This window comes from Aspergillus karnatakaensis, assembly GCF_047715665.1.
Source record: "Aspergillus karnatakaensis strain CBS 102800 unplaced genomic scaffold BJY04scaffold_17, whole genome shotgun sequence".
NCBI classification, from domain to species: Eukaryota; Fungi; Ascomycota; class Eurotiomycetes; order Eurotiales; family Aspergillaceae; genus Aspergillus; species Aspergillus karnatakaensis.
This window is the reverse complement of record NW_027395729.1, coordinates 215,487-229,009: the sequence shown is the minus strand read 5'-3', so window position 1 is coordinate 229,009 and position 13,523 is coordinate 215,487. Positions and strand designations below refer to the sequence as shown.

Here is a 13,523-nt window from a genome sequence, read left to right as displayed (position 1 = left end):
CTGAAAAGAAGCCGCACAGTTTGCTCCTCATCCAAGACGAAGTCACCGTCACCCTTCCCCTCTCCCTCCACCCTCTTCGGTCTTTCTCCTGTCACTGTTCACCATGGCAGCCAACGTTCCTCCTTCCGCTGAGACCCTTCTCAGCGGCGCTGCCGCCCACAAGACCGCCGAAGAGATCGCCAACCAGTACGAGCTTCTGCCCAAGCTGATTCCCTACCTCGACCGCCATCTCGTTTTCCCTCTACTCGAATTCAGCTCTGGCCAGGATGACGACTCCGAGATTGTCCGCGCGAAATACGAACTTTTGAAGCACACGAACATGACCGATTATGTCGCCAACCTGTGGCAGCAAATCAACAACTCAGACTCGATCCCCGACGAGTTCGTGAAGAAGCGGGAGGAGGTTCTGGCTAAGTTGCAACACTACGAGGCGGAGAGCGAGAAGATTACCGAATTGCTTCAGGATGAGAGTGTGGTCGCCAACTTGCGGAGCGACAAGGCCGCCAACTTGAAGTTCCTCGAGGAACAGCACGGAGTTACCACTGAGATGGTCAACAGCCTTTTCGATTACGGTCGGTTCCAGTACAGCTGCGGCAGCTACGGCAATGCCGCTGAACTTCTCTACCAATTCCGTGTTCTCTCCACCGATAACGACAAGGTTGCCTCAGCCACGTGGGGTAAATTGGCCTCCGAGATCCTTACCACCAACTGGGAGGCTGCGATGGAGGAAGTGCAGAAGGCCAAGGATTCCATCGAGACAAGGCTTTTCAACAACCCCGTCGGTCAACTTCACAACCGCTCATGGCTGATCCACTGGTCGCTTTTCCCCTACTTCAACCACGACCCCGCCCGCGATGTCCTGACCGACCTTTTCTTCTCCCCCGCCTACATCAACACCATCCAGACCAGCTGCCCTTGGGTTCTCCGATACCTCGCCGCGGCAGTTATCACCAACCGGAATCGCGCGCACAAGAACAACAGCGTGTACCAGAAGCAATTGAAAGATCTGATCCGCGTTGTTCGCCAGGAGGGATATGAGTACAACGACCCTATCACCGATTTCGTTAAGGCTTTGTACGTCGATTTCGACTTTGAGGAGGCACAGAAGAAGCTCGGCGAGGCTGAGGATGTGCTGCGCAGCGACTTCTTCCTCGTTTCTGCCGCCGATGCCTTTGTCGAGGCTGCCCGTCACCTCATCTCCGAGAGCTACTGCAAGATTCACCAACGGATCGATATCAAGTAGGTTACCCAGTTGCTTTGAAAAGGAAGTCCAAATACTGACTACTAACCAGGGATCTATCCACCCGCCTCGGCCTCAACCAAGATGAGGGTGAGAAGTGGATCGTCAACCTGATCCGCGATACTCGCGTTGACGCCAAGATCGACTACAAAGAGGGCACAGTTATCATGAACCATCCTCCCCAATCAGTATACCAGCAAGTCATCGAGAAGACAAAGGGTGCTTTCTTCCGCACACAAGTTCTCAGGTTCGTCAGCCTATTCAAACCTATTAATCCGGGTCATATCTAACCATTCCACTCATCCAGCGCGGCTGTCGCGAAATAAACGCTTGATAGCGCAATATCTGAAACTTCTAAAAGAAAATCATCTTCTCAATTTCTCCTGTTGGTTCTGTTCATGTTGGTAGTATTCCCCTGCAGTATGTGCGGGTTTTGCCTCCAGAGATGAGGGCGAAACCCAGCAGAGTGGCATCAGGCCGGCGTTCAGGTGGTTTCCGCTTTCGATTTTCTCTTTTTACCTATCTACCTACCTCCTCCTATTACTCATCCCTATTACGCCTAAATGACTCTCTGGCTGGGTTGTCGGGCGTCGGATCCACAAGATACCTACCAGACACAGGACCAAGAACCAAGGACTTTTCTGTTCTTAGCTTCCTAACCTCTGATACGAGGCTCACAGGTTTTCCCACCTACGCTCACGACCCTTCCAAAATTCACTCTCCAAATCTTTGCTACTCTCCATGTATTGACCCCGATCGATGTCGATGTTGTTACGAATGATCTATAGAGATGATGGGAAATAAATCGGTATTCTTGATTCAGCCTACTTCCTACTCCGTACTGCCTACCGCCATCCTACAATTATGTAAATTGATTGGCACGTAATCGATCATATTCTACTTTACCGTGGCCTTCCATTATGCCTTCTTTGTGCCGTGCTCGTACGTACCCTCCCAATTTGGGAGGTCTCTCAGTAAGGGTGTTTGATACCGTGATAGGAAAGAACCACCGATTGCCAGAGTTGCATCAATGAGTCGTTCCTTCCCCGCAGATAACGAGCTCGACGCGTCGCTCCTTCCTCTTAGGAGGTATTGTCGGGACCTCGGGAGCCTTCGCACCTTCCTACTTCGAAGTTATTTCTTGAGGACGGAACCTCTCCATCTGCATTGCATCTGCAGGTAGCAGCTTTAGACATAATGCAAATATGGGGTGCTATGCTGGTCGTATTCATGGGTATCCCCTCTAACCTACATCTCCTCTAACCTCTAGCATGTAAAACTCGATTTAGTTACCCAAATACGTTGGTGCCTGTGTTTCGTCTCTATGCCCTTGTTCCGTAATAAATCAGTTGTGGACGTATGAATAAGTAACCTTGGAAGAAAGGCTGAGTTTTGATAGACGTATATTTCATTCTCGTTTGTGGTCCTTAGTTCTTGGTTTCTCAGTTCCTGGCCCTGTTTAATTTGATTTCAGAAAGTTGTCTTTCGTCTATTATGTACATGGACGGGGAACCTAAAGCTCTGGATTTTCGAGGAAACAGCGTGGTATTCTTCGCCCTCTCGACGCATTGAGAGAGATAGGATGACATGGATAGGAGATCAGGACAAATAGAGAGAATAAAAATCTAGAAATGGGGATATCTCTGGTGGAAGTCCGAAAGAACACAGTAGTAGATGAGAAAGAGCAAGAAGAAATAGAAATAGACAGTCTCGTATATAGGTGTTAAATGTCGAAATGCAGGAAGATGGAGGAAAGGATGTCTAGTGGCAGACCCGAAACACCGAAAGAGAAATCCAGGAACATGCTATGATGCACCAGAAATATGAGGTCTCAGCTCCCTTACAATTTCCGAAGGGATCTTTCTGGCTGAGGCTGTGGAAAGAGGTAAATGAGGTCCTCTAGGCTCTAGGACCAGGAGGCGTAACATGGCGAAGACAAAGTGACAAGTTCAAAGCAAGATTATGCATAGGTATCTCGTGAGATGCGACGCTCAGAAACAAACACAAATAGAAGATGCAGAGTGGTCATCGTCGTCTTGGGTCATGTCTGCGGGAGGGTCCTGATGTGAGCCGGACAGGAATGATTTCATTGATATATGGTTCTGATTCGGGATTAGAGTCGCCAGCCATGCGAAGAGTTTCCTGTCGTTCATATTCTCGTGACATGATTGCAAGGTCGTTGATTTGTTCCTATTCAATATTAATGTTCGATCTTCAGAGTCCACGTCTAGTGGACAAGATATCTAGAGAGGGACATATAGGTGGGAAGACATACTCTTGTCAATGGTACACCAACGATCAAATAACCTTCGCGCCCCTTTTAGTCTCATAAGCGGTTAGGGCGTGTGCTTCCTTCTGAAACGATGCGAAAGAGACTTTTGAGGTCATGTCGGAGGTTTACCTGGTAAGTGAAAGGCCTGACGGTTGCAGATGGTCCCAGGAAGTATTGGATCTGTCCTAATACAATCTGACGAGAGAGCCCATATCCTGGCAGCCAGTACTGTTGAACTTGAGACATCTTTCGGCTCCCCGTATATCGGAGCGTCCTTTAGTTATATGGGGGTGGTGTATGTATGTGGCCAAAAGAGTCAATCCTTTTCGGGATAAGGCACTATTATCCGGGGCAGTGGTGGTATCGATGACTATAAAGACCTTGTAAGCAGGCACAAACAAGCGCCTTTTATAGAGGTATATATACTTCGCATATTCCCTCCATGCAAGGGAGTATTAGTAAAAGGAATGAGGAATAGGAGCGGTCATCGCTACCCCGTAGGGGTGACTTTTAAAGGTCGGCCACGCCCAGGAGAAGGAGTCGGAGTCATGCTGATCAGCGTGGTCTAATAAACAATCAGCAACAGGAAGAAATCATTACACCTAGGCAACAAGAGAAGCTCACAATGGATCCGGTGACGGACAGGAGGACTGTGAGCGAGCTGTGAGGGTTGTTTCTGGTCTTCTGTTCATGTCGGATCCCGGCGCAACCGCCTCACTATTTCATCCAACCCTTTTGCGCGAGTAATAAAAAAACAAAAGTGAGGCTTGAACCACAATGGAAACTAGACTCTTTTCAACAAATCGAAGCAGTTCTCGGAATTGTCAATAAACCTCGCGCATCGGTTCTGGTTCATTGACCCTCTTGGCGGATTCTGCGGTGAACCTCCTCCCTGCATCCAAAGTAGACCGGTCTATGTATGATGCCGTGGCTCCAGGAATGGAGCATCGAGGGTCCATCCCGCAGGTTCTCTTCGGCGCCGTCCGCGATTTTCGTCTGTCTACACGAGACTAGGGGTGGGCTGTAGTTATATTTCTTCCCAATGTCATGGAGGCCCAACCTTCGCGCATAGAGCGGAGCGTCACCTGCATCCAAGGGGGTTCGATGAGCATCACCTTGGTGGATAGAGCTGCTCAAAAACCACGTTTAGTTCAGCCTTTCTCCGAGCTAGAATAGAAGCCAATCAGAATGAGGCGTGCGAGAAGGATCGCGCATTCCTTTTCCTCACGAAGCTCCGGGTTTCCCGCTCTGTTGGGTCCTGGGTTTGTTCTATTGTTCAACAGCGATGTGTCAGGTCAAGTGCAATGTTGACTGTTGATCGTCCGAACGCCGAATCTCAACTTCAGATGCAAGGATCCAATTTTGGCAAGATCTTGGCTTTTCCAACGCAGTCTTCGACAGGGTCGGATGTAAATAAAACGCGTGCAAGGATTCCCTACGGTCGCGATTGGCTCTCCGCCGGCCATTGTTCCTAGGGACGTCTGTGTTAAACCCTATTATTGGAGGTTTCAAGCTGCTTCAGCCCGCTTTGCCAGTCAGAGCACGGTACTTGGGAGCGGTATACTCCACATTGCTGGGCTCCCCGGCGAGGCCACTAGCAGGCCGTTGATTCCTTGGTGTCTCTTAGTACCTGCCGCTGCATAAACCTACGAAAGCAGCCTGTTTTGCGATGACCACACGGCGAACGGGTATAGGTGGCCTATGAGTTTTGTAAAGGTAGCACTGTAGTGGCATATGCAGTGCCTGTGTGCTATTTCCATGCAGAGCGCTTTGTGAGAGGAACGCAATCACTGTTCGTTTCGAGAGTACCACAACAGACAATGAACGTGGACTTGACTGGCGAGGGAGTCTAGACCCGTCTAGAGTTGTGCTCGAATGCGTATGGAGTATACGCATTGATCGGCATAACCGACAGTCCAGATTCTTGCCGCCCAGTATTCTCGATAAAAATGAAACAGTGAAGCCCAGATGCTTGACTGTTTCCTTCGTGGGCCACGGCACGCAGCAGTTGCTAACAGATCTTGGTCCAGATCTCATCGACAAGGCAGAGGTCCTTTCCCGATCAACGGCAAGATCGCGTCCGGATCGGAACGTAGCTGCTGTGGCTAATGTCGCAGAATCTCTTCCTATAATTTGCCAGTATCTTATCAGTCGGCGGCGGCGATTGTGGTCTTGGTGATGCATGTCAGCGTAGATTTCGGGTGGCTATTAGTTGAAGCAGAACACTAACAGTCAGAGAGAGCCATCTCAGACGAGAAATAAGCAGGCTTCGAGGTACTTACCCGGGACGTCCTCATGGTGCCGAACTGAAGACTGTATAGACCAGGCTCAAGGCCGACCGAGGATGAGCTCAGCCTATCAGACAACCAAGTGTGCCACCTCCAAAGCCTCGCTGGGGCGCTAAGGTGATGATCTCCATGAAGGATGGTGATCGTGTGGTAGACACTACCACGAAACAGCAGCCTCGAGGAGGCAAGAATGAGGCTTGTGGCAAATTTCAAGAGACCAGTGAAGTGCTCCAGGTTTTGGGTGCGATGCAGATAGAAGGAAGAAGCTGTTGATGAGAGATGAGGACTGAGGATGAGGAGATGTGAGGCTGGGGCGGGGAAAAAGGAAACATGTGCAGTGTTAAGAAGGCGCGCTGATGAAACACGACTAGCTAAGATATGCTCAGGAGTCAGACGGCGCCGCAATAGAATTCTTCGTATATTATTGTCTATCTCGTTCTCGTAACTCGTGCCATACAACATCTCAAGCCATGCATACTACACCCTTTATCAAATATCGTTTACGCTCCTTACTGCGGGGGCACATAAGGGTGGATAAGCATATCGCTGAATCTGATGACGGTTGTTAGTGAAGATAGTCGTTTGTGATGAGACTCCCACTTACTTCTCAAGCTTTTCCTTTCCTCGAACCTCTTCAACGAGCAACGGCATCCGAACAACATTGAAGTCTTCGTACAGCTCTTCGATCTGCTCCAAATACTTCTTCTGCATCTTTCTTCGCGCATTACACTGTTCACATTCGCTGCCTTGCTTGGGGAACAGAAGCTGGTTGACCACAATCGCATGTGTGTCGATTTGATAGCTTGTCAGCTCCTGAATCATGCGCTCGGTCTCGTACAGTGACAAGAACTCCGCGATGCAGACACAAACGAAAGTAGTCATGTCTGGGTTCTTGAACTGGGTGTTGACTTCGCCAATGGTTTCTCTCAGTGATTCCATCTTCTGCAGGAGTTCGTCGAGGTTCTGACCGCCGGGCAACCCACCGCGGGCTCCGAGAATCGAGTTCAACATCGGACCGAATTGAGATGATAGTTGTGAGAGCTTCGCAAGGGCCTTTTCGAGCACCGTGGGGAACTGGAGGAATCGAAGAGTGTGGCCGGTGGGGGCAGTATCGAAGATGATGACTTCATAGGACAAGGACTTGACCTGCTTGAGAACTTCGGCAAAGGACATGGCCTCATCGACACCAGGGATCTAATACAGTGAAAGTCAGTCCAAAGCTATGGGGGAACGGCAAGTATTGTCACATACGCTGAAAGCGAGATCCTGCATCATGTTCCCGACACCAAGCCCAGCCATAGGGTCGTCTCCTTGGCCTTCGCCATTCGCAAGGAGATCCTGGATGCTGCCATTGGGATCAACTTCCATGGCACTGAGGTTGGTATATCCATCAACAAGGCGAGCCTCCTTCCCGAACTTCTGCCCAAAGGCGTCACTCAGATTGTGCGCGGGGTCGGTGGAGATGAGCAGAACAGATTTGCGAGCTTTCGCGAGTTGAATAGCGAGTGAACAAGAGGTTGTCGTCTTTCCAACACCTCCTTTGCCTCCAACAAAGATCCAGCGCAGTGTTTTCTGGTTGACAATCGACTGGAGCGTGGGCTCCATGAGGTCGTCGTCGTGAACGATCGCGGTGGAAGACATTTCGTAGTTATCCGTGGTTTGTTTGGCTGCTTGAGACGATACAGTCAGACAAGGATCATACAGACACTCTAAGTCTTCGAGACCTTGGGATTTGTCAAGATAAACTTACCAGGTTGGTATGATCTTCCCCGCAAAGACAAAAGTTCTGGCCGACTCGGGAAGCTCTAAGAAGCGGAAAGAATTAGCGTCTGTCGCCCATCAACACCGTTGCCCCAAGGAAAATACAGTACCTATCTCGATTTTCAATCACTGCTAGGTGAGTTCAGTAATCTGAGTGCTGTGTGAAACGACGGACGACGTCTTAGTCGCCGTCAACATGACACGTGCAGAGGCATTATGCCTCAGGCCTCGAGCACCCCACCAATAAATACGAATTGCTTGTGACCAGGTTCCTGGAAGCTAAACTTGACCTCATAGCTTGAGAGATACGGAGGATGTTGATCTCTTGCTAAAACCCATATCCATATTGCAATTGTTCCTTGAAGAGCCCAGTCGCCTACTTATTCTAGTATTGATACTACCTGGAAGACCCCACTGAAGGTATACTCCGGAGAGCGCAGTCCTCATCGGTGGACTCCGACACCACCGGCGGAGATACAAAAGCAGCGCAAACTTCTCACCTGCCTGATTTTCTTACCTTTTATATTTGCAGCATCTAGCTACTATTTCATGGACCCTGGCTCTAGCCCATCTTTATCGAGCGAGCACCTGGGCAAAGTCACAGACCGTCTCAGCCAATTCCAAAACCACCTCCTCCCAACCTCATCTACGACTTCCCCTTCTTCCGAATCACCAGCGACACCAACCACAACCCCCAAAATGTCTCGCGACCCAATCACCTGCCATGTCCTCAATACCTTAACCGGCACCCCCGCCGCCAACCTCCCCGTCACCCTAACCCTCCTCCCATCACCGTCCGCAAACACCACAACCCAAACCCCCACCTTCACCGCAACAACAAACGCAGACGGCCGCGTCGCGAACTGGCTCCCTGTTTCCACATCAGCATCAGACTCGCAACCTAGCGTTCCCGATGTCCTCGCCGCCCTCCCAGCGCCAGACAGCAAGACAAACTGGGCGCTGAGCTTCCAGGTCGGACCGTGGTTCGAGGCGCAGGGTGTCGAGAGCTTTTGGCCGGAGGTGGAGGTCAAGTTCACAGTTAAGGGGCGCGGAAAGGAGGGCGAGGAGGGGTGGAGGCATTATCATGTTCCTGTGCTCCTAGGGCCTTGGAATTATTCGACTTATCGGGGGTCGTGATGCGGGGGGTGTGCTTAGTATAATAAGGTTGAGCGGTGCACGAGGCTTTCGAGCGGTTGATATCGGATTGTTTCAGGCATATCTGAAACTGGCTAGATTTAGGTTGATAGGAAGCATATCTGATCTTTATCGCGGCTCATCAAAGCGGTTAATGACGTACGTGGATCCCGTTTTGTATGTTAACCTATTCCCCGCAGCGAAGTATGGAGTAACTGTACAACTTGTACAAGTATAGTTCATTAGAGATCATGAAAGAGCGATGTAAAGAGCGTTCTGGGATTCAAGAAACAAATCATTCTAGAAGCTAGCCGAGAAAAATATAGAGTAAGTCAACATGCGCTTCTTTACTGGAGTACAATATATATATATATATATATACACTTGGATACAGCATGCCCTTAGACATATATATCTAGATGAAAACGATCAAGAGCAGCCAGAATGTAGCGAACACGGCACCTTAATATTGTATTACCACATTTTCTGCACCACATAGATACTCCGGAGTGCACTACCAAGTACCTTATGCGTACATAGTGTGAATAGTAAGTTAGACTCCTCGCACCTACTAATCAAAAATACACCTGCGCAAGCTCCAAAGCCGAGGCTCCCGGTGTCGCCGAGTGGCGACAATGCTTCTTTCGACATCGAACCTGTTGCACCACCCATTCCGATTTCCGAATCCCTACCGAGTACTCAGTATAAAGAATACATCCCTGATAATGTACCTCGAACTGCACCAAAGTACGTGTTGTCCAGTACGTATACGTACTTATTCCCTGCAGCGCGAGACCACTCGATTCCGACCCTTGAAACACCGCCAAGTAAGCACTCTGGGGTAGCTGAACGTCCGGGTGGCTTTTCGCGTCAGAACTAAAATGGTGCTTGCAGGAGAAGGTTTCATTGAATTGCACCCGAGCTAATCGCGATAACGATATGGCGAGTCATACTCCGGCAGGTGGATAGCATACCTGACTTTCAGCCGAGTCGCCGACCTCTATCAAACTTCTCTTTCTTGCTACAATCTGCTTAGAAATCAACTATCTCACAATCTGACACGGATGTCGGATCGACTAAATCCCAGTGGCAACGTTGGTACTGCTCGCCAACGAGAGCGAGCATTGACTGCTCACGTGACTGATAAGAGGCATCGATGCTCTAGAGGCATTGCGTCATCGCTTATACCAACCAATAATATCTTGCCTAGGTGGTTTGATTCCTGGAATCCGCCCCTGAAGGAACAAAAAACCAGCAGACGCGTCGTGAGTGGTGTCTCTACGCTGACCGCCTAACTCCAACCCCGGCCGGATGCATGAAGTTGATTCGTCTAGATGCGTGACAGCAGATTCCAACGCGGCCAAAATGAAGCGGGGACTCCAGAGAGCCGAATGAGTGGCTGACAGGAAGTGGGCCAACTGGTTTTCGCGAAGCCAGTGGCCACCCGCCCGAACGGTCAGTGGTCCGACATCCTTCAGACCCACCAGGTCGAGACAAAATTCCTGTTGTCGTCACCATGGAGTCATAATTCCAGGTCAATTCCCCCTTCATCCCGTCTGATCGAGGGCCGATCTGGGAAGCGTTGAGATTCGACCTGCTTTATCCTAGCAGCAACCCTTGATAGTCTGGTTATTTGACCTCTGTATCCCTTGGATCAGATCTGGTTGTGCGTGCAAATCTGAGGTCTCCAGTTTGCGTCATTCGCATTGGCGCAAAGAATTGCCGGAACCCACCATCGCCCAAGTCCAACGCGGCCACAGAAGATTAATCCAAGTCCTGATTGATAGTCGAGAATCTCGGCCCTGGCCAATCGGAAGCGGGCATTTCCTTCGATTCTCAATTTTCACCTGCGATTTCCAATCGAATCTGCGACTCGGTTGTGCGAAAGTCGAGGGCAAGATTAGTACGGAGTAAACGGGCAGAGTAGGCAAGCTGGGAAGGGAAAGATATACCGGAAAGGTTGGGAGAACGGCGACAGAGAGAAGAACAAACCTCGATACAACTCTGGACTGAGACCAAGTGCAACCTCTTGCGGCAGACTGGAGGGTTTTGTACGAAGCCAGGGTTGCAGTTCAGAGTTCTATCAAGACAAGACAGGTTCTGCCGCTTACCTCATTGACGACCGCCTCCCCTCTTTCCCCCTAAATTTATTGCAATTCCTCCCTTGTCCAACCCAGACTACGTCACAACTTTTCTCTTCTTTCCTTCTTCCTCTCCTCTGGAGTCTGCCATCACCACAAACTATCATCATACCCAGTGACTTGACCCTTAAGCCTCGTTTCTGGGGTACAACCACACTGCAATCCCTCTGCACTACACAATTAATGCACGGATATCTTCTTGTTGCTCCCCTGGCAGTCTTGTGGTTGAGCTCTTAATACGTCACTTCTTCGACCAAACCTCCTTGACGCGACTGCCCGTGCGATACTCCCGCAGAGGCGTCCACACATCTCGCTGCTTTCGCTTCTTCTCTGTGTACTGTTTTATTATTGAATTTTTTTCGGCCTGCCAACTGCCTTTGCCACTCACCCAATCGGCCGGCTTCTTCTCTTTTCATACTCTTTCTTTTTCGTTTTTACTTTCTTTTTTTCCTTTCAGGACCACGGGTCCTCCTGCAGCAGCCCTTCTTAATCAGCCCTTATAACAATCTGAGCGCGAGGTCACCATGTCCGCCGCCGTGGCTTCGGCTGTCTCGACAACCCTCACATCCAATCCTACCGCGCGTAGTTCACCAATGGATGCGAAACGCGCCAGCATGAAGATGGATCATGGTGAGTACGCTCCCGAGGCTGGTAGTCGGCCTGCGATCTGTGGTTGTGTGCCACTCTTAAACTTCGATGTTGTCTCTACTCCTTTGACGTGTTGTCGGGATGACCTCATACAATCCGTATTGTCTTCCATGATGACGTCGGACAGCTACCTCCCTCACCTTTCCTCTCTCGCTGCGCATTGTCGCGACTTGCCGCTTCTTTCGCATACCAATACTGACGTATCGTCTATACAGATGCTCCATCAGACCTCAAAGATCAGAAGGCGGATGGCGAATCTCAGAACTCATTAGCGCCTCCTCCACGACCCAACGCATCCGCACCCACTGACACACCCGACTACTTCAATTCTGTTCACAATCCTTTCGCCCTGGAGCCGAATCCGTTTGAGCAGTCCTTTGGCGGCTCTGGCGAAACCCCGGGAAAGTCAATACTCCCCCCGGTCGCGTCAATAACATCACCTGCTCTCCCTGGTGCCAGCTCTGCCGGGGGAGCCTACAACTGGTCCAACTCATTGCGCTCCGGACCCCTCAGTCCGGCCATGCTTGCAGGGCCTGCTGGTGGTAGTGACTACTTTGACAGTATTGGACGAGGGTTCCCAACGCCAAACGAATCATCCCTCCGCACCGGATTGACGCCCGGTGGTGGAGGTTCTATGTTCCCAGCCCCCAGTCCCAACTCTCAAGCTTTGATACAGCAGTTGCAAAGCGGCGGCGCCACCCCGTCGACCATTGAGTTCCACCGTACTGCTATGAACGTGGCTGCAACCAAGAAGAACAGTATTGCGCCTACATCGAACCCCACTACCGACCCTGAACAAGTACCCCAGATCACTACCACAATGGACATTAAAACCGCACAGCCTGCTGCAGTTGATCCGTTCGGCCACCACGATGCCGCCGACGCTGCCAATGGACTGTTCATGTTAGCCAAGGGCGGGCAACCGCCAGCTAATCAGTTTGCTGCCGTTCCAAATCAAGCCGCCATCACACAGACCGTCCAAACTAATGAAATTCTACGCGATGCAAATGCACGACGCCAATCCGTTCACGTAAACGGAGTAGTGGCTAGAGAGCCAAGTGATGAGGTATCTGATATTCAGAGTGAACAAGCCAAACCTGCTGCTCGAGGCCGAGGCAAGAGGAACGCCTCATCGAAAGCTACGAATACAGCAGGGAACAGGCGAAAGACAGAAGAGCCCAACCCGGGCTCAAACAAACGGACGAAGCTCAACAACGGCTCTGTCAGCACCGAATCCCCTTCAGAAGGCGAGTCGGATGATGAACAGCCAAAGAAGAAGGGAGGCGAATCGAAGAAGATGACTGACGAGGAGAAGAGGAAGAACTTCCTTGAACGGAATAGGTATGTTGACGTCAACTGCATTTTTGATCGCTCCTAACTGGATGTAGGGTTGCGGCACTTAAATGTCGACAACGGAAAAAGCAGTGGCTTGCGAATTTGCAGGCCAAGGTGGAACTTTTCACATCAGAGAATGATGCGCTGACAACGACGGTTACTCAATTGCGGGAAGAGATTGTTAACCTGAAGACGTTGTTGCTTGCACACAAAGATTGTCCGGTTTCACAGGCGCAGGGGTTGATCTGGAATCCGAATCCTCCATACACTTAGGAGTTTTAATAACTGGTGTTCACGGCGTTCAGTGTGGTCTTTTTCGCGTGTATCTGGCTAGGGAATGTACCAATTAGCAAAAGCTTGACGTATATCGAATGAATGATGTAGTCACATCCTCATCGCTTGAGCATGGAGTAGGAACTGGTTGTCCCACACCTGCGCACACTTGGAACGCAAAAGACACGCCCATCCTGATCAACTTGACAGGCAAGTTGCAGCCGACCTATCGTTCAAGTCGATCTATATGACATCTCACATCCCCACCCGCCAACATCTCGCGCCCGACCTTTCATTCCACCCACCGAACCTACAGTATGATATATCCAACTCCAATATGATATATGCAGTCCTGCCAGGTCAGGCCCGACACGGAGCATTTTCCCGAAAAATGAGCACCGCAGTCGCACACGCCTTTCCTTCGAGTGGAC

The 13,523-nt window shown here is 50.3% G+C and overlaps 4 protein-coding genes across 4 annotated transcripts; 3 read left to right on the top strand and 1 right to left on the bottom strand.

Moving 5' to 3' along the window:
* Nucleotides 1-34: 34 nt before the first annotated feature.
* Nucleotides 35-2,062, top strand: BJY04DRAFT_186142 (eukaryotic translation initiation factor 3 subunit E). Its single transcript, XM_073710851.1, has 3 exons — nt 35-1,239; nt 1,293-1,487; nt 1,548-2,062. Exons 1-3 carry the CDS (start codon nt 104-106, stop codon nt 1,564-1,566), a joined length of 1,350 nt encoding a protein of 449 aa, XP_073572639.1. The 5' UTR covers nt 35-103; the 3' UTR covers nt 1,567-2,062.
* A 4,247-nt stretch (nt 2,063-6,309) lies between these two features.
* Nucleotides 6,310-7,441, bottom strand: BJY04DRAFT_216913 (ArsA family ATPase; the record flags this gene model as incomplete). The annotated part of the gene is made up of 3 exons (XM_073715884.1): nt 6,310-6,352; nt 6,405-6,994; nt 7,052-7,441. The coding sequence occupies 3 exons, from the start codon at nt 7,439-7,441 to the stop codon at nt 6,310-6,312; spliced, it is 1,023 nt and encodes a 340-aa protein (XP_073572638.1).
* Nucleotides 7,442-7,585: 144 nt separating this feature from the next.
* Nucleotides 7,586-9,040, top strand: BJY04DRAFT_186134 (hydroxyisourate hydrolase). Its single transcript, XM_073710850.1, has one exon. The coding sequence runs from the start codon at nt 8,111-8,113 to the stop codon at nt 8,696-8,698; it is 588 nt and encodes a 195-aa protein (XP_073572637.1). The 5' UTR covers nt 7,586-8,110; the 3' UTR covers nt 8,699-9,040.
* A 2,320-nt stretch (nt 9,041-11,360) lies between these two features.
* On the top strand, nt 11,361-13,092 carry atfA (bZIP transcription factor atfA; the record flags this gene model as incomplete). Its single annotated transcript, XM_073715883.1, has 3 exons — nt 11,361-11,466; nt 11,700-12,825; nt 12,873-13,092. 3 exons carry the CDS (start codon nt 11,361-11,363, stop codon nt 13,090-13,092), a joined length of 1,452 nt encoding a protein of 483 aa, XP_073572636.1.
* Nucleotides 13,093-13,523: the final 431 nt, after the last annotated feature.

What these genes read in the sequence shown, in the direction of transcription:
- BJY04DRAFT_186142 (XM_073710851.1), top strand. Translation starts at nt 104, where the DNA reads ATGGCAGCCAACGTTCCTCCTTCCGCTGAGACCCTTCTCAGCGGCGCT. An exon ending in CACCAACGGATCGATATCAA is followed by an intron (nt 1,240 to 1,292) that starts GTAGGTTACCCA and finishes ACTACTAACCAG; the next exon opens with GGATCTATCCACCCGCCTCG.
- BJY04DRAFT_186134 (XM_073710850.1), top strand. Translation starts at nt 8,111, where the DNA reads ATGGACCCTGGCTCTAGCCCATCTTTATCGAGCGAGCACCTGGGCAAA.